Here is a 17,906-nt window from a genome sequence, read left to right on the forward strand (position 1 = left end):
CCTGCTTGTTAAACCAGATAGCAGTGGAGTGTGAGGAGAAGATGAGCACACTTGATATCTTTATGCTCTCGCAGACAGACGGTGCTAATGAGTGAACCACATGTCGTCTGTCTGTCCTCTGCCCTAACCTCGACTTCACTGTGCATCCAGTCTGCAGTCGGCAACCTGCAGCCTCCCATCCTTCTCTATGAAATTGAAATGGACTTGGAGACAGTTTGGTATGTTGCACTGTTTGTTGTTCATTTCAGCAGCAAAATCACACTTGTGGGGTTTTTTTTGTTTTGTTTTTTTCTGGGGATTCCCACCCCCCCCTTTTTTTTTTCTCCCCAATTGTACTTGGCCAATTTCCCTGCTCTTCCAAGCCATCCCGGTCATTGCTCCACCCTCTCTGCCGATCCGGGGAGACTACCACAAACTACCACATGCCCCCTCCGATACGTGTGGAGTCGCCAGCTGCTTCATATCACCTGACAGCGAGGAGTTTCACCAGGGGGACGTAGCGCATGGGAGGATCACGCTATTCCCCCCAGTTCCCCCTCCCCCCTGAACAGGCGCCCCAACTGACCAGAGGAGGCGCTAGTGCAGCGACCAGGACACATACCCACACCTGGCTTTCCACCCGCAGACACGGCCAATTGTGTCTGTAGGGATGCACGACCAAGCCAGAGGTAACACAGGGATTCGAACCGGCGATCCCCATGTTGGTAGGCAACGGAATAGCCGCCACCCTACCTGGACGCCCCGCACTTGTGTATTTGCCACATTCAGCTCTTCCTTTGGGATGTCGCTGCAGATGAAAGTGCGTCTGACATTGGTTTAGGCTACTTTGTTTAGTTGTCTGATGGCTACAGCAACATGTGATTATGGGATGTTTATCTGTTCTGTTTCCACCTCCTCTCTATTTTACAAGGGTACCACGCTTTTTTCCTGTGCTCGCATGATATAGTTCCCCTCGTTGGTGGTCTCTCTGCTGCAGTAGCCCTTCTGTCATGGAGACGATCGAAGGAGAAAAATTGACATAATTTTCATTCCCCTTCCCTCTAAAGAAATCTACTCCATGTTGGCGTGTTTGTTCAGGATCCAGGGCCGTAACTTGCCAGCATGAGCGTGTAAAAGCGCCCAAAATTACGGCATACCTCAGATGCTGAAGTAAAGACTGGAGGTCGAGACTTGAGGAAACCAGAAGGGTTTCATTTGATGCCTGGATTGTTATGGATGGCCGGAGAATAAGGAGCTCTGTAACGCAGATAATGATGGGTAGGACTGCACGTTCAGAGGCCTGTTCCCGTCGGCCCCAAAGAAAACACAGTGCACCGTGGGACAGATAGTGATGCTAATGGAGGTGGCATTATGTTTCTGTGATGTTTATACAGTCATGTGGGTGGATTCCTCACCTGGTCTTCTAACCGCCACTGATTATAGCTAATCCATATAGTGTTCAAAAGGATCTCAATTTATTGGGTTGTTCTTGGATGGATGCTCAACGTACAGACTGAGAACAACCTGAGCACAAGGTCGAAGAAAAAACCCGATGTGTATTAAATATACCCATGGAGGGGTATCTGTATTCCTAAAAATGTAAAAATAGCTAAATATGTTACTCAGCAAATAAGAGAGGAATTAGGTAATGATAGGTATGGAATGAAATAAGAAAAAACTAATCATCATCCACAGTCAATATTCAATTCCCAGTTAAATAAGGTTATGTATGCAAGAATATTGCAACTGGCTCGATAGTACTTTGTGATAGGAACAGCAACTGGATTCTGGAAAAGATCTGCAGCCCGAGCAGAGGTTTGATTGGGCAGAAAATGTGTAAAGACATGCAATGGAATCAAATGCTGCTGTGATAGTACATATGGGAAAAGGGCCAGGGCAGCTTGAAATTAATTTCCTTCTTCTCCTCCATCCGCCCGTCTACTTTTTCAAGCACTTTGGGAAAAGAGCCAACCGATTAATGAACTCGGGGATTGTCAAGACCTGACGTTTCATGGCTCTGCAGTTTATGTCTGTCTGTGCCAATGTCTTGGTGCATCTGTCCGTTCGAAACGAGCGGTATGGTACATAAATGGATCCCAAAATGAAATGCCATCACTTTGATGACGTGCCATTCAGATACCGGGTGGCTCTCTCACTGTGGCCCACATCAGCTGCACTTTAATAGATATCCGCTAAGGTCCTCAGGCTAATGCAACCCAACTTGGTATCCCTACTGTGGTGGAATATATACCTCCATTAAAGTTGAACTGTGGGAAAACCTCAGAGCTGGGAAATGATCATATATGTCAAAGCGACATCAAAGTGCCACATTTGAATTCCATTAAGACGAAGCTGTTTATCCTACCTATTTTACCATTCTTCCGCTCGCTTTAGTTAAAGGAAACCGAGCTGCTTTTAGCGTCTCTTATTGTTAGCATGGAGGCATAAGTGGAGGGGGGTGCCTGAGCCAACTCGAGACAGGCAGAACTGTGTGTTTCCTCTGCTTTCTACCCAGTACCTAAATGTGAGCCGGCCTGTCAGCTGGTGAGCCAAATGGAGAGACGGGCAGACAAGGAGACACACAAGAGTACAGAACAACCATCTCGCCTTACAGCAGTAGTCAGACAGGTGAACATGGCTAACGTCAGTGACACGCCATTAATAAAACCTTAATAGTCCCCTTCCTTCGAGCCCCATCACCAAACCGCCACAGATTCCACTTTCTATTCCACGAGGCTGTGAAGCTGATACTTTTGGAGAGGCTAAACAGCAGAGAGAAAACACACACATCCAGTTAATCTGACAAGTCCAGCAGCCTAGGTTACTCATATGGAAACGCTCAGGCCTCACCTGGGTAATTCTGGAGCATCAGTTGCTGGTCAGTCTGTCTAGAGAGAGAGAAGGAACAGAGGAGGAGGTGTCGGAGACAGAAACTCGGGAGAGACGAAGGAAGGGAAGAGAATTCAGGCCTACCAAAGACTTAAACCAGACACCTCTCCCTCCCCGTCTCTCCTCAGCTGCCCTCACCAGACAGTCGGGACGGCCTCTCGCGTCCCTCCTAATCCGATTATGTCACTGAGATGAAACAAATATTTTCTGATATCGTCTTTCAGCGTGGCTTTTCATCGGCCCAGCATCGAGCCAGTGTCTGCATGCGTATAGCTATCGTAGCTAAAACGGCACAGACAGCTCCCCTCCTTTCAATTAAAGGGAGTTACTCGAGTGTGCTTTCTATAAATCCGCCGCTACTCACTGTTCCACTGCCAACAGCCTCCTCAACGAAAAGCCACAGGAAATATAATACAACGTACAATTTCCACCTGCCTCAGGTGTGGGGCTCTTTTAGGACCAACTTTCTGTCAGCAGGCCCTCAGCTGGGCCCCGAGGCCGTCTTGTTTGTGGTCAGTGAGTTCTCCTTTCAATTTTGCTCTAGTTAGAGCCTAATAGGCTTGGCGCGTGCCCTCTGGGTTACCTAGCTCGATTTTAGTGGGCTAGTTGTTGGGGTTTTTTTCTCATTGCTTAAACCCTTTAAAAACACGTAAATGTGTCCAAGCTGAAGCTGGTATATAAATAGAACATTTCCACTGGTTTTTATGCTCTGGCATTGTTTTTGTTTTTGATGAATGGATTCATTTTCAGACGGTCTGGACGGTGCTCGCTCCGCAGATTCTGGGCTCAGCATAACTGCACCGAGTGCCATGTAGTCCAGATGTTGAGACCTACAGTGTTTGTCGCTGTATAGGTTTTTATCTTGACTTTCTACACCTCACAACTCTATCTTACATTACCCCCCCCCCTGCTGCTCCTTAGTACCAAGGGAGATCCCCTATGAGGAAATTGTTTGAAACCTCTCGCTGTGCTGCAGTTCCTTTCTCTGAGCCCTTTAAGCCCCGCACTCTATGTGCAGCAATAAAAAATGGCTAATCGTCTCTGGTGCATGGCTCAGCCTGTAAGCCTATACGACCTTAGAGATCCACTCGTACTGTCTGTGGTTAGCACGTCCTGCACCCTGGTCCCCTCTAAGGTCCATATTTATTATTTCAGGGGAACCGAAGCCCTTGCGGGGAGGTGGGTAAACACCTGCAGGCTGCTTTGTATAAGGGAGCCTCCATCCTAAAGGAAAAGTGACCTTCATAGCCATCTCCCCTCCTGACTAGCTCGGTCAGTCAACTCCCTAGACCCATTTAGAGATTTTTCTTCTCGGAGCAAAAGTTAGGGCTTTGCTACTGTGGCGATAGTAAATTAAAAGTCATTGAGGGTTGTGCGGCATTTGGCTATAGTAATTTAACTTGTCATTTGCTCCTAGAAAATGTGTTTTCTGACAGCGGCCTTAGTCATTATTTATGGTTTGAAAATGTCTGTTGCATCCAAAATAAATTTCTTTCCTCATCACATTACACTCAGCACTTAGGCTGACTTTAAAATATTTTCACAAGTGTTTAATGGCCTTTCCCAGCGTGAAGTCGAAAGATCATGCTCAATATCCACAAACAAGCACTTCTGAATTAAGTCAGAGGAGCCAGACAAAGAAGCGATGGATGAGACCACGTCAGGGCTATGATGGGGAGAGGAGGAAGAAACTCCCGTCAAGGTAGACGGACAACAGCATGCCCTGTTGACTACTGAAAAACCTTAAAACTCAATAAATTGAACCGTGCCTTGGGCACATGGAGAGAAGGAAAATAAGTAGAGGTCTTAACGATCCACCGATCCCCATTCTATCAGTCAGATGTCTGTATCAGTAATCAAGGGAACTCTCTCTGGAGTGATCCCACAGCCATTATTTCAGGTCACTCTGGTCGACCCCGATTTCCATTTTCGTAATTCAGTGAAAAAAAAAAGGACTCAAAGTGAAACCAGAAGGTCTATACGATATGAAGCCAATCTTAATGGGACATGGAGCATAGGAGCGGAGCAGAAAATATGGAAAGTAAGGTTACAGTGCCATATATTGTATTTACAGCTCCCTTGTCGGAGGAAAACTGCCTGAAGCGACTTGGTCTAGCCTAGTGCTCACCTGTAGTTTTAAAAGATTGTCCACCCAAATTTATACTCTGAATTGACTTCCTCGAAAGTAGACAAATCAGTCTGATCCGAGAAGACGTGCATTTGTCCTGGCACTATGCCCACAACTATTCCTAATATTGTTTTCAAACCCTGTAGCATCAATAAATCACTTGAATGAGTTGCTTGTTGTAATATATGCCACTTGACCATTGCTTTCAGTGTTTTTATTCTGTCTGCTTAATGAGTGGCAATTAAACAATGCTAATGCTAATGGTATATTGCCACTGATGGTTGTCTGTGTTTCATGAAGCTGTTGTGCTTGTGTAACTGTTCTTCTTAATGCTGTTTTGCTCTGTCACTACACAATCAGCAGCAGTGCATGTCCCCTGTCACCCGTACAGAATTAACTGGGTCTGCATGGGAGAGCAGCAGGGTCCCTCTCCTAGAGCTCCAAGAGGAAATCTATCCTCTAACTTAATGATATGGCTATCATGGACATTTGGCCCGCTGCCCAACTCTTAGTCTCTCTCTCTCTCTCTCTCTCTCTCTCTCTCTTACACCTTTCATCGGAGGAAATGTCGTGTCTGGTTCTACCACCCCAATTACTTTCACCCTCCGCTCCATATTTCTCTCTCTCTGTCTGTCTGTCTGTCTCCCTCCCTCCCTCGCTCTCTCTCTCTCTCTCTCTCTCTCTCGCTGCCTCCCTCCCCCGCTCTCTCTCTCTGCCCCCCCCCTTTGCTCTCGCTTTCTCTCTGTCCTCTCATATACCACATTTGCTCTCAGTTCCTAATAAGCTGTTTTCCACAACAAAACCAGAGATGAGTGTGTTGCGCACACTTTCGGGGCTCAGGCGCCAGACCTCTGTGTGTAGCAGCGTGGTCAAGGCAAGGTGACGTGTGTGTTGGCACTGCAGTTTACGTGTGTCTGAATCCTCTGGCTGACAGACCTGAGTGTATGAGTGTACTTGCACTTATTGTTTTGGGATCATCCCATTGTCCAGACACAGTTTGCCTCAAGCAGCCATGTATTTTTTTAGTTGATTGTTTTCTTTTGTTTGTTTTGCGTTGCTTTGCTTTAGTTGATAAGTATCAAGTACTGTCTTCAACTCCCTTAATGAACTTTTGTGGTGCACGATCCTGACACTATGAGCTAATTGCTTTATTTTTCTTAAGCAAAAACGGCTTCCCACCCTCAGACACGGCCAATGGTGTCTGTAGGGATGCCCGACCAAGCCAGAGGTAACACGGGGATTCGAACTGGCGATCCCTGTGTTGGTAGGCAGCAGAATAGACCGCTACACTACCCGGACACCCTTTGCTGGCTACATTTTACTTCAAAATAACATGCAAAATTAGCTTTAGGGCTTGAGAAATGTCATTGGAAAATGCACTGTAAAAAATAAGAAATCAATTGAAAAGTTCCCTGCCATAGTGGAACTTACGTGTACTTCATAACCACTGTTGGCATTGTTGAGTGGATGCAGTCATATCTTAGAATGTTGCTGTATAAATGTTGTCATTTCTCCAAAACTCAAGGTTAGCTTAATCCTGGTCAGTGTTATTTTTGCCAGCAGGTTCAGTCTGTTGCGCCCTTGGCAGAGTTATAAATTATGGCTCTGTCATCTCTCAACGTTTTCTATAACCACGCCAAACTGTCCAGGACCTGACTCTACTTTGTAAACCAACCTGCTTTGTGTGAAGTACAACACAGTGACTCTCAGCTCTTCTGCTGCTTCTTGGGTAAACACACTAACTGACGGCTATTTCAGTCGCAGCCTTTCACATCTGTCAGTGCACATAGACCCTTCTTGCCCCATCTGTCTTCCCAAACTTGGTCTGGTCTGTCAGGCCAGCACAGTACCTCGAGTTGACAAAGTTTTTTGCATGGAAGAGAGTGTTCGGACCTGGGAGGATTAGCTTGGTCCTGATACTGGATCTGCTGCGATGGGCGGATGAGGAAACGAGAGCGGAGAAAGAGGCTAAACCCTAACCTGTCCGACATGAGGATTTCTGGGCAGAGAACGTTATCCAGAAGCCTCAGCATGCAGGAACACTATCCAGCCCCGTGATCTCCCAGACCTCTCCTTCTCCCTCCATCAGCGCACCTCTCCATCTTTCAGGCTCTCGCTCCCTTGCACGCTCTCTCCCTCTCTCCGTGCCAGACTTTGATTACTGTGGTGTGTCTGGATTGGTTTTTGCAAGACGTTTCTTTCACGGACTTCACCTTCACGAGACCCAGGCTTGAGACAAGTCTGTGGCACTGCCTGTGCCAAGATCATGTCATAGCATTTAGTCATACTATTAGTGGCATTTGATTTCAGATACCAGTGGTATCCTAAAATGTCTACTCGCTTTCTAACCAATGGTACTGAAGAGTCTGGAAGGCAACCTTTTGATCCCATAACCTTTAACAGTGATCCCCAGCAGCGGTAAGTGCGCTGATGTCGGAGGATAATGAAGATGGATGTTGTGTTTTTGCTTCTGCCTGTCCTCTCTGGAGATCTTCTCCCATTTCAGACATTAACATCACCTCCAATTCATATCCATGATTTTATCCATGTTAGTGTTTTTCTTTTCTTCCTGGTGTGTGTTGCTGTGTATATTTTAAGTCTGTGGGGTATTTCTGGGAGTAAACACAAGCTGGTCTGAGACCTCGGTGGGGACGGGACACACACTGCTCTATTGTAGCTGTGTTTTTTTGGAAGCATTCATTCATCTTTTCTAAGCCTGCTCTTCAGGGAGCTCACCTCTCCCGGTTTCAGACATTTACAATCAATTCCTTATTTTAGCCTTATTTCCTTATTTCCAAAGAAAGCCACACTTCTTTCTTCCTTTTTTTTCCCCTCACACTTTTCATTTTAGTTTTACCTGTATGTACTGGAGTTGCACTGTGGTTCGCGCCAGGCCCTCCATGCTGGCAGCACACTGTCCCTCGCCGTGTCCAGCTGATGTTTTTTTTTCTTTCTTTTTTTCCACCAGGCCACCTCCGCCGCTTGCCAGCAGCATTGCTGCCTCACCAGGGGACAGAGAATGCGCTATGTAAAAAGCGGGGTAATGACTTTAAAATACGGCACTGCGTCACGGACAGACGCTTGGACAGTGTCCTGAGCTGTAAATAAAAGCATTTCAATCTCGCGTTCGCTCACCGAGTGGAGCAGAAATTCCACAGTAACTAAGTAAGCTGAGGCAGTGGAGCAACTACCTAAGCAGATGTCACTGGGACTGTGGTATGTTAGTGAGTCGTAGACACTGGCAACCTCTCTCTTCTCCATTTCATCTTTTTTTTTCGTTTCTTTTTTTTTTTTCTCGCTCGGGATAAATGAAGTAACTGGAGCTGTCTCCCTGTCCTTTTACGGCCTGGTAGTGGAACAGACAAGGGAGTCTTGGGGTGAGAGGGTGGAGATTTTTGGGAGCTCTTGAACAGTAGAAGGTAACTATTTAAATATGACGTGGCTTCCTGAAACTTAGCAGATCAGACTAGAGGTTGTCGGTAAGGTGCCCTCGAGTGGCGGCCCCGAATTTGATATTGTAAGAAACGCACCACACTCACTGCAGCTTACTTCGTATAAGACCGAGATTTCTGCACAGGCTCCTCGGCTTGACTTCCCTAACTTTGAGAAGATATAACGTTTCAGATCTGATCTCCTCCCCAAGCATCGACTGGTCTTATCGCCGTTCTTACGGCAGGGGCTCCCACAGTTCTCCCGGGCGCTGTAGGCGCCTTGCTGTCTCAAAGGTCTTCCCGTCCTCATTTCCTTTACCTCACAACTCAGCCCTTGACTTCTGGGGTCCCTCGGTCACAGATCTTACCAGTCTACAGCTGATTTGAGCAGCCATCTGACTTCCCCCAGGACTTCAGATTACGTCCGCGACACGCCTAATGCACCTTGTTTTATGGCCGAGTAATGCTGGCTTTACACAGGGATTTGAACCCCCAAGCTGACCCTGAAACATGGCTGTTCTTTTGGCTAGCATGAACCCTAACAGGTGGTGATTTATCACCGGGGGCCGTGTGTGGATAAGTGGAACTTGCTCCTTGTAGCAATTCAAGGCCAATGGTTGAACAGGAGTTATGTTTGACATGAAATGATATAAATATGAAAATAAAAATATCAGAATATAGTTGCATTTCTCTCACCAAAAAGTTATAAGATCCCCTCTGGATGTTGTTATTGGCATACTTGTATTTTATTGTAAGTGACACCATTCTGTTAGTCTTAGTATTCAGTTTCCTCTTATGGTTATGAAAGATGGATGATGATGATGACCTGAAAAGATTCAAATAACCTCATGTAGACATGTAACTTGTCTTTTTTCTTATGAGAGCATCCCAGCTATTTTCGACTCAAGGCCAGAAACTACTGAAAAGCTTTTCCGATTGGAATATCACTGGTGGTGGCAGATTTCGTCTAAAGAGCCACTGTCATCGATATTCTGAGATGAGTTTATTTGCATCCAGAGATGATGTGACACCTTTCCAAGCAAAGAACACAGTTTAAACAATAGGGGAGAAATAAGATGGCGAATGGCCCTGAAACAGATATTTTAATGGCTGCCAGCATATTTGAGCTCTTCACAAGGTGACTGTAAACAAACCTTCGTATTCTCCTCTCGAGAGTAATCCTCTGTCACTGCTTCATCTGTGTGCAAGCGTGCTTGTGTACTCACGCGGGAGTGTGTTTCAATGCCTGCGCATGCTCACACTTACCCACACGTTTGCTGACTTGGCCTCTGCAGACACCCAGCCGGTCCACAGGCCTCAGAGGACTTTCCCGTCCTGCCTTGTGCTGGAACGATTGTCGGGACATCCAGCTGGAGATCCAGGACTGGCGTCCAGCTATCAGTCAGGGTCCTTATGCTGCTTCCCCTCATTGTGTTGGGCTACGGAGAGACGGGAGTGGGTGTTAGAGGACGGTTATCCATGTCTGTTCCCTGATGGGACCTGACAGCAGCCTTTAAGATGTCAACACATTCCAGTACAGTGGCTTTCTAATCACAAATGGGATGGCTTCTGTGTGTTTGTGAATTACTCCTCCTCTTGGCATTTTTTGTGCAATCGCTGAAGTAATTGTGTGTGTGTTTGTGTGTGTGTGTGTGTCTGCATTACACATGCAAGCACTAAACACAAGTCGGGCTTAATTTCCATTCGAATAACTCCCCAATGTAACAGCATTGTGTCTGGTGTTCTGGAGTTCTGCAGCACCCGGCCTGATAAGGAATTACTTAGCAAAGCTGTTGAAATGATGGGAAATCCTTGCATGGCTGCCAGGGCATATCAAATGCATGGTGGGAAAATTTGTACAGTAACAAAGTGTGTTGAACATGCAAAGAGCACGCTGTTGTGTTGTTATGAAGTGCCTTGTGTGAGGGATATTTGTGTGTATGAGTACTTTTTTTTTTTTTTTGCTCAGGGTGTCCTCCCTGTGATCCCTGCTTTCCAGGATGTTCCTCTCTCACACTCTTCCTCACCATCACTTCTTCTTCCTTTCAGATCCATGAACGTCTGCAGCACTATGAGCAGCGCAACCCTACTCCTGTCCTGGACAGCGCTGGGGCTCTGGCCTGTGATGTAAGTCCACCTGGGTATACACTTACAGCTGATTGGCACACACACACACACACACACACACGTGATCGCTCTCTCTGACTTGTGCTCTCATGTACAAACAAGCAAACACAATTCTTTTTTTTTCTGACATTCATCATTTCTGTCTCTCTCCCTCTTTTTTCTTGCCCCAAGCACACAACACAGCACAACACAACTTGGCACAATACACCTGCTTACCTCTTGCGGACCTCTTGAAGTTTGCGAGGGTTTATCCTGTAGCTCTTCCCATCCCCCGCGGGTGACGCCTGACCTCCCTTCCTCGGTCTTCCATGGCTCCAGATGACTGGTTTGTTCCAATAACACTGCTGTCCCCGCATCCCCCGCCCCCACATGTCTAGCCATACGTTACAAAATTGGAAATCCAGCTCCTCTGGGACAGACCGATCATTTTTGTAGGGGCAGAGACCAGGGAGAAAGGACTTGCACTGACTCAGGAGGAGCGCCCAAGATGGATCGGCAAGTCGAGATGGCAGACAGACACAGAAAAAAAAGCAGATGACGAAGGAGAAAATAAATCATGTCACATAGGATGGGAGAGGGAGAGAAAGGGAGAGTATCCTTGGCGAGCCATCCCTTGTCATTTGTCAACCTGTCCCTGAAATGCCACTCTTGCCACCGTACTGACAGCAAAGTGAGTCCTGACGGGTCTGCGGCTGGCGAGGCCATGTTCTTCCACTGACTCTGGTGCTTTCAACAAGCTGTGACAAACATCTAATCTTCTTATTAAATAAGCATCCAGTGATGGCGGTCTGTCTCCCAGCGTTTGCCAATAGCACTCATTCACATTGTTCATTTCAACACATGTATGCACATGGGAATAATGCACATGCATTTTTTACTCCCACAAAACACAAACACGTGCGCACACATATACACACACCACAAACCATGTAAACACACACACACACACACCAGCACACAACATACACACAACATGCACACAAGAATATGCATGCACAAAACACACCCACAAGCACTTGCAAATGTACTCACACACCTGTTTTTCTCCCCCATTTACAATACAGACACACATACAAAATACACACACTCACACACTTGGCAATATATATGCACTGACACGTACGCATCTGTGTAAACCAAGCGTCTAGCCTGGAGTGGCAAGTGTGTGTGTGTGTGTGTGTGTGTGTGTGTGTGGGGGGGGGGGGGTTGGAAAGCACTTGGTTTTAATGGTGTGCGGTTTTGTTTGAAACCCGTAGCTCTGTTTATTGTAATCAAAGTGCCTCCGACCGTTGCTCTCTTTCTAAAAAGCCCGTAACGCCATACATCATGCTAATTAGCACCGAGTCGAGGGAAAGAGGAGAATTTCTTCTAGTCAGGGCAGAGGAAGACAGAAAAGAGAGAGTGTCCAGAGAAAAGAGTCACGGAAGAAAGCCTATCCTGTGGACCTTTGTGTGATCTGACAGGCAGCCAGTGTGCACAGCCGAGCCGGCACGTTTCCAGTCTGTACCGCCCCGAACCAACGGTACAGACGGCAGAGGTCAACCAAACCTCCACTGACCCCTCCAACCACCTTTGGACTGCCCATGCTGACCCTGCAGGATAAGAGCAGCAGCTTTATTGCCCCTTCTCTTTCTGTGTTTAAATGCCCCCCTGACCTGGTCCCCAAAGAAACAGCACTATTCAACCCAAGCCATGTTGGAACAAGAACGCCACCGGGTAGTTTTTAATAAGATGAAGTGGGGGCATGGAGGGCTGTTTCTGTTGTTCCTTAGTCTATGCCTTTTCTGCCTAGGTCGTGGCGAGAGGCCATGTAGTGTTTGTTCAAGAGACCCCCAGCTATCAGCCTCCATCTGCCCTCCCCTCCCGCACCCCCTCTCTCATTCTTTTTGTCAAATTACAGACTTTCAAATTTATGCTTCCTGGTAAAAGCTCTGTGAAGCGTCTCCCCGGGATTATCGGGTATCGGGATAAAACCCAGAGATGGCGAATCAAAGCGACCCAGAGCGCTGTGCGATCGCCCAGTTCCCCCAGCTGCATTCACAACATACACGTGTGCACACTCACTCACACACACACACACATGCACGCACGCACAAATACCCACATGCACAAATACACGACCCTGCGCACTGCAGTGTGTTTTTCAGGCAGATCATTTTTCACCCACGTCGCCGCTCCAAGTGAAAGCCATTGAAGTGGTGACGGGGTACTATAGCGGGAAGGGAGAGATCTATAGTTGGATGAAACTCATTTCAGGCTCGGGTTTTGGGTAATGCAGGCTTAATTTATCGCCTAACATAAAATGACACTTCAACCCCTGACTGCCCTCGGGCTGCACTGTCTAGCGCACACACAGCAGGTGACTGCCACTGCCTCTGCAAACTTAGCGCTGCCAGGGCCGCCTGAAACACGATCGATACTCGGCGGTAGAAGAAATAGTTACTGTATTACATGCATAATAAAGACACACACACATGCGTGCACACACACACACACACACACACACACACACACACGTGCACACACATCAGCTCCTTTCCAGCTTTCATTATGTCTGAAACACAAGCAGACAGACACACTCTGCTCACTGCAGAATGTAAAGTGCCGTGTTACGTTAATCAGAAGGGCAAATCGGCCTCAGACTGGAACTGGCTTGGCGTTACTCGTACTCCCGTCTATCCAATCAGTTTCCATCAAGCCTGTCAAAACCTGCAGAAAGCATGCACACGCCAAGAAGCCCACATCAACAGTATGCTGAACACTGCTTCCTCTCCCCAGCCCGGTCTCTATTTCAAATCTGTGTCCATCTCTTGAATTTAGCCCACATGCCCCGGTGGCTGACTCCTGCCCCCTGCCCCCTCCTCTTCTTCTCTCTCTCATTCTCCTGAGCAAGTATGAGAGTCCCATCATGGTGCTTTCAGACCTGGCCAGGGACCTGCAGTTCCCCAAAATGGCCACCAGGTAGAGCTTGTTATTGAGATACCAGTTGACAGAAATACAAAAATAAAAATAAAAAAAAATCAGAAGGGGAGAAGTGTTAAGTGGCTTCTTGATGTTCATTTCCTTTATAGAGCTACAGTAGGCCATATGGGGTAGTCATAAATCACTTGTTGGATATTGCCATTACATAAAGAGCCTTAGAATTTATAACGATAAAGGGTTTACAGTAAGATATGGTTTCCATTCTACAGAAACGCATGAAAACATAGTGTGTGAACGTAATTTATTGTCGCGCGTTGCTTGAGAGTCCCGGTGCAACCATTGTTTCTTGTACTGTCCATCCTCAAATTCATGTCCTCATCCACTTAAGAAATATCGTGTATGTCACTGTCGAAGAGACGGGAACATTCACAGCCCTCTCCATGGACCTCTCTTCCACAGCAGTGTTTATATACACCAAATAAGCGGAGGATTAAGCAAACTATAGATGTACATGGGCAGATAGGCCGAAATGGGCCAGTAAGTCATTTTTAGAGGGCAAACGGAGACAAGGGATGTCAAGTGAGATAGCCAGACTACTCGTTTATGTTGAACGAGAGCATGTGTGCTGGAAAAAAACACAGGTTTTTCATTTGCATCTGCAGTAACATAATGAGCCTCCTAACGTTGAGGGCCAGGGGAGAGCCGCGAGCGTACAGCATGTTAACAGACCCTTCCAAACACGCAGGACTTCCTGCTGGGACGTTGCATAAATGAAATACACTGAGCATCAGATCATCACCTTTTTGTTTTTCGCCCGTCCATGTGCGAGATGGGGAGAGAGGAAGAGAACGGAGGATGGAAAATGTGAATCTGATGCTGAAGTATGAAGGTAGTGGAGTATGTTGTCAAACGCGCCTCATCGTTCCTCCCTACCGGGTTGTGGGACAAAGTGCCTTAATAGGACAACAATAGGGATTGGAAATTTATGGTTCTCACTCTCTCTCACTGCATGGTTGCTAACTGCTTGGCGAGGAGATGATGGATGATCTATCAGTGTAGGCCATGTTCCCATGCTAAAGACCCTGACCCTGACTCCCCTGCCTTCCCATACCTCTTCCTCTACCTTTCTGTCTTCCTTCCTTTCTTCCTTTCTCTCTGTCTGTCTTTGTCTTTCTTTCTGTCTTTCCATCTTTCTTTCTCTCTTTCTCTGTTTTTTATTCTTTTTGTTTGTCTCTTTCTTTCTTTCTGTCTTTGTCTTTCATTCTTTGTCTTTCATTCTTTCTTTCTCTCTCTGTCTTTCATCCTTTTTCATTCTTTCTTTTCTTTCTTTCTTTCTTTTGTTCTTTTCTTTCTTTCATTCTTTCTGTCATCATCGGGTCATTCTTTTTTTCCCCTCCCACCCCTGTTTTCCCTCTTCCCTGCTTACCCCCCAAGGTTTTCTCTTCTTTACTTTTTCTTTTCCTTTCTCACTCATCTTTATGTCTCTTTTCCCCGTCTTTCCCAGAGCCTCTCTCTCTCTCTCTCTCTCTCTCTCTCTCTCTCTCTCTCTCTCTCTCTCTCTCTCTCTCTCTCTCTCTCTCTCTCTCGCGCTCTCTCTCTCCTTTCTTGTCTTGTCCATCAAGCTCACATATCCCTCTATCTGACCCTGGGCTTTGTCAGAGCTCATCCTTCAGACTTGATAAAGTGAAACAGTGAGGGAGGTTGAACAAGGCTCTGCAGGAGGACCCTTGACCACCGCGTCTATCCGTTAGCTCGCTCCCTGGGGGGACTTCAGAATTAATGGCGAGGACCCCCCGCCAGCACCTCCAACTCAGCACGTGTTCTTGTTCAGTCAGTAAGGTGACATGCCCCCTTTCCAACCCCTCTCTAAGCCTTAGTCCCCCATCTTTTACCTCTCCCTCACCCCTGTTGCCCGCTCCCTTCGATGGTGGGATAATTACTCAAACAAGGAGAGGTTTTTTTCCCGCTCTGTCCTCTGTGTTGTTGTACCTGTGGGCTTTGCACTGAATTGAAGGTTGACCCTCTCCCTGTGCTGCTCCAACCTCACCTGCCCACGCAGATGTGCGCGCATGCACACACACACACACACACACACACACACACACACACACACACACACACACAAGCATGAACCTGTATATACAGATGCATACAAAAAAATTTATCAGTGTGCATGTATGTTTTTGATCTCCTTCACCACCCACAGAGCCTCCATCACTCCTGCACAACTGTGTATGTGCACAAAAACACACACACACACACAGATGTAAACAAACATACACGCCACTGCTAGCGGCAGAGGGTGGGGCGGGTCACAGTGCCTCTGTGATTTTTCACTGTCTGTGGTCGGGCAGACGTTTGCTGCAGATCACAGTGCCGTACAAGCAGGTCTTTGTATGGGACCGCTCAGCGCTTCGCTCTCTCCACTGTCTCCACGTTCAGGAGGTTCGCCCATAAATCACAACCTGCTCCGCCCGGGGTGAGGAAAATGGCCTGGGCCTGAGGATCAGTATCACCCCCTTCAGAGCAACCTGACATCTATCATGTCGTGTAGTTCATCAAAGTCCCCAAGGCTCAGGGATGCTTTAGGCTTTGAATTTACGACTCCCATTTCCAAGTGCACCGGACTATTTTTCCTGTTACCTAAATACTAAACTGAAAGAAAGGGTCCCAGCTAACGGTAACTTCACACAGTAAAAAAGGTTTCTGACAAGGCGTAAACGCTGAGCTTTCAAAAGCTGATATCTGATTTAGAATACTAACACCTGTTTGTCTGCAGGACCGTCTCTGACCTTCTCATCTAGACTCCATCTTGCCTCCAAAAAGTGCTGCCATTACCAGCATTAGAATAGTGTTTTTTTGTTTTGTTTTTTTTTCTCTTGGCTTGTTTGTTGATGACTCACCCTGCTCTTACATACTCTTCATTCTTACTGTAGAGTTGCAGCTGTTCTTGCAGCTAGAGCTTTGCTTTAGGGATAACACTTACCTCTGTTCATGGTCTCACACACCTCTCAGTGTGTTCGGTAATAATGGCTTAGTCAGATGGGTGCCTGGCTATGTGATGAAAGGAGTGATTAAAGTTTGATGATCCATCTCACCTCTTCGCTCCATTACTGCTGCTGCCATTTGGACATGTCTTCTATGAACAGCCGCAAGATCGTCTCCGCTCCTGAATTTTTATTGTTTCATAACTCGTACCTTTACTGTATGTGAAGTGTCCTGAGAAGCGTGAATGTGTTTGATAGTGTTAACATGCTTTGTTTCTCTCCGTCTGTCCGTCTGTCTGTCTGTCCGTCCTTTTTATCTCGGCTCTAGTTGTCTGAAGAGCTACAGGGGAGATCAGCCAACGGAGAGATCAGAGAACTACTCAAACTTCTGGCCAATCCCCATGTCAAGGTGAGTCGGATTTTGCATATCTTTCCCCCTTTTTCTCCCAGTTGTACTTGGCCAATTACCCCACTCTTCTGGACCGTCCCGGTCGCTGCTCCACTCCCTCTGCCGATCCGGGGAGGGCTGCAGACTACCACATGCCCCCTCCGATACATGTGGAGTCACCAGCCGCTTCTTTTCACCTGACAGTGAGGAGTTTCGCCAGGGGGACATAGCACGTGGGAGGATCACGCTATTCCCCCCCAGTTACCCCTCCCCCCTGAACAGGCGCCCTGACCAACCAGAGGAGGCGCTAGTGCAGTGACCAGGACGCATACCCACATCCGGCTCCCCACCTGCAGACACGGCCAATTGTGTCTGTAGGGACGCCCGACCAAGCTGGAGGTAACACGGGGATTCGAACCAGTGATCCCTGTGTTGGCAGACAACGGACTAGACCGCTACGCTACCCGGATGCCCCTGATTTTGCATATCCAAATGATTTTTTGCTCAAATTATTGGTGGACTTAGTTGAACTGAGTATGTACAAAATTGCATTTGCATCATGAATGAAATTAAACAAAATGCAGGTTGTGTCAGTAGCGTAGCTGTGCTTCACATGTTTATGCAAAACTGTTCAAGTGATCACAATAGTATCTCTCTGTACACAAAATAACAACCCCATTAGGCGAAAGCTGTCTTCTTCATCTCCTTGGCTGCCGCCCCCAGTCTTGTTAGCCAAACACAGACTGTACCAATAAGAATTATTTACAATTCTCCAAATGGGATAGTTCTGGCCATCCATCAAGGCCTCCATGTGTCTCAGACAGCGTGGTCTTCATGACTGAGAGATGGAGGGATGGAGGAAGAGTTGGATAGGCTCCTCTTTAATGCACTGCTGTCACACTTTATATGTGCTGTGCCAGAAACAACAGCTCAGCTTGCAGATCCCTCCGCCATTTTCCCTGTCTCTCATGTCATACAGTGGGGGGTAGGCAGACAGGGGCTCTAGAAGGATCAGGCTTGGAAGACTGATGGACTCACAGCAACTCTTAGTCCCA

At 47.1% G+C, this 17,906-nt stretch overlaps 1 protein-coding gene across 1 annotated transcript in view; it reads left to right on the plus strand.

Moving 5' to 3' along the window:
• mpp7a (MAGUK p55 scaffold protein 7a) overlaps positions 1–17,906 on the plus strand; it is a 148,833-nt gene that overhangs the window by 58,230 nt on the left and 72,697 nt on the right. The window contains exons 5-6 of the mRNA XM_056299186.1: positions 10,477–10,554; positions 16,792–16,872. Of these exons, the coding sequence (XP_056155161.1) occupies positions 10,477–10,554; positions 16,792–16,872 (159 nt within the window). The remainder of the gene's footprint in view (positions 1–10,476; positions 10,555–16,791; positions 16,873–17,906) is intronic.

This window comes from Lampris incognitus, chromosome 19, assembly GCF_029633865.1.
Source record: "Lampris incognitus isolate fLamInc1 chromosome 19, fLamInc1.hap2, whole genome shotgun sequence".
In the NCBI taxonomy this organism is placed as follows: Eukaryota; Metazoa; Chordata; class Actinopteri; order Lampriformes; family Lampridae; genus Lampris; species Lampris incognitus.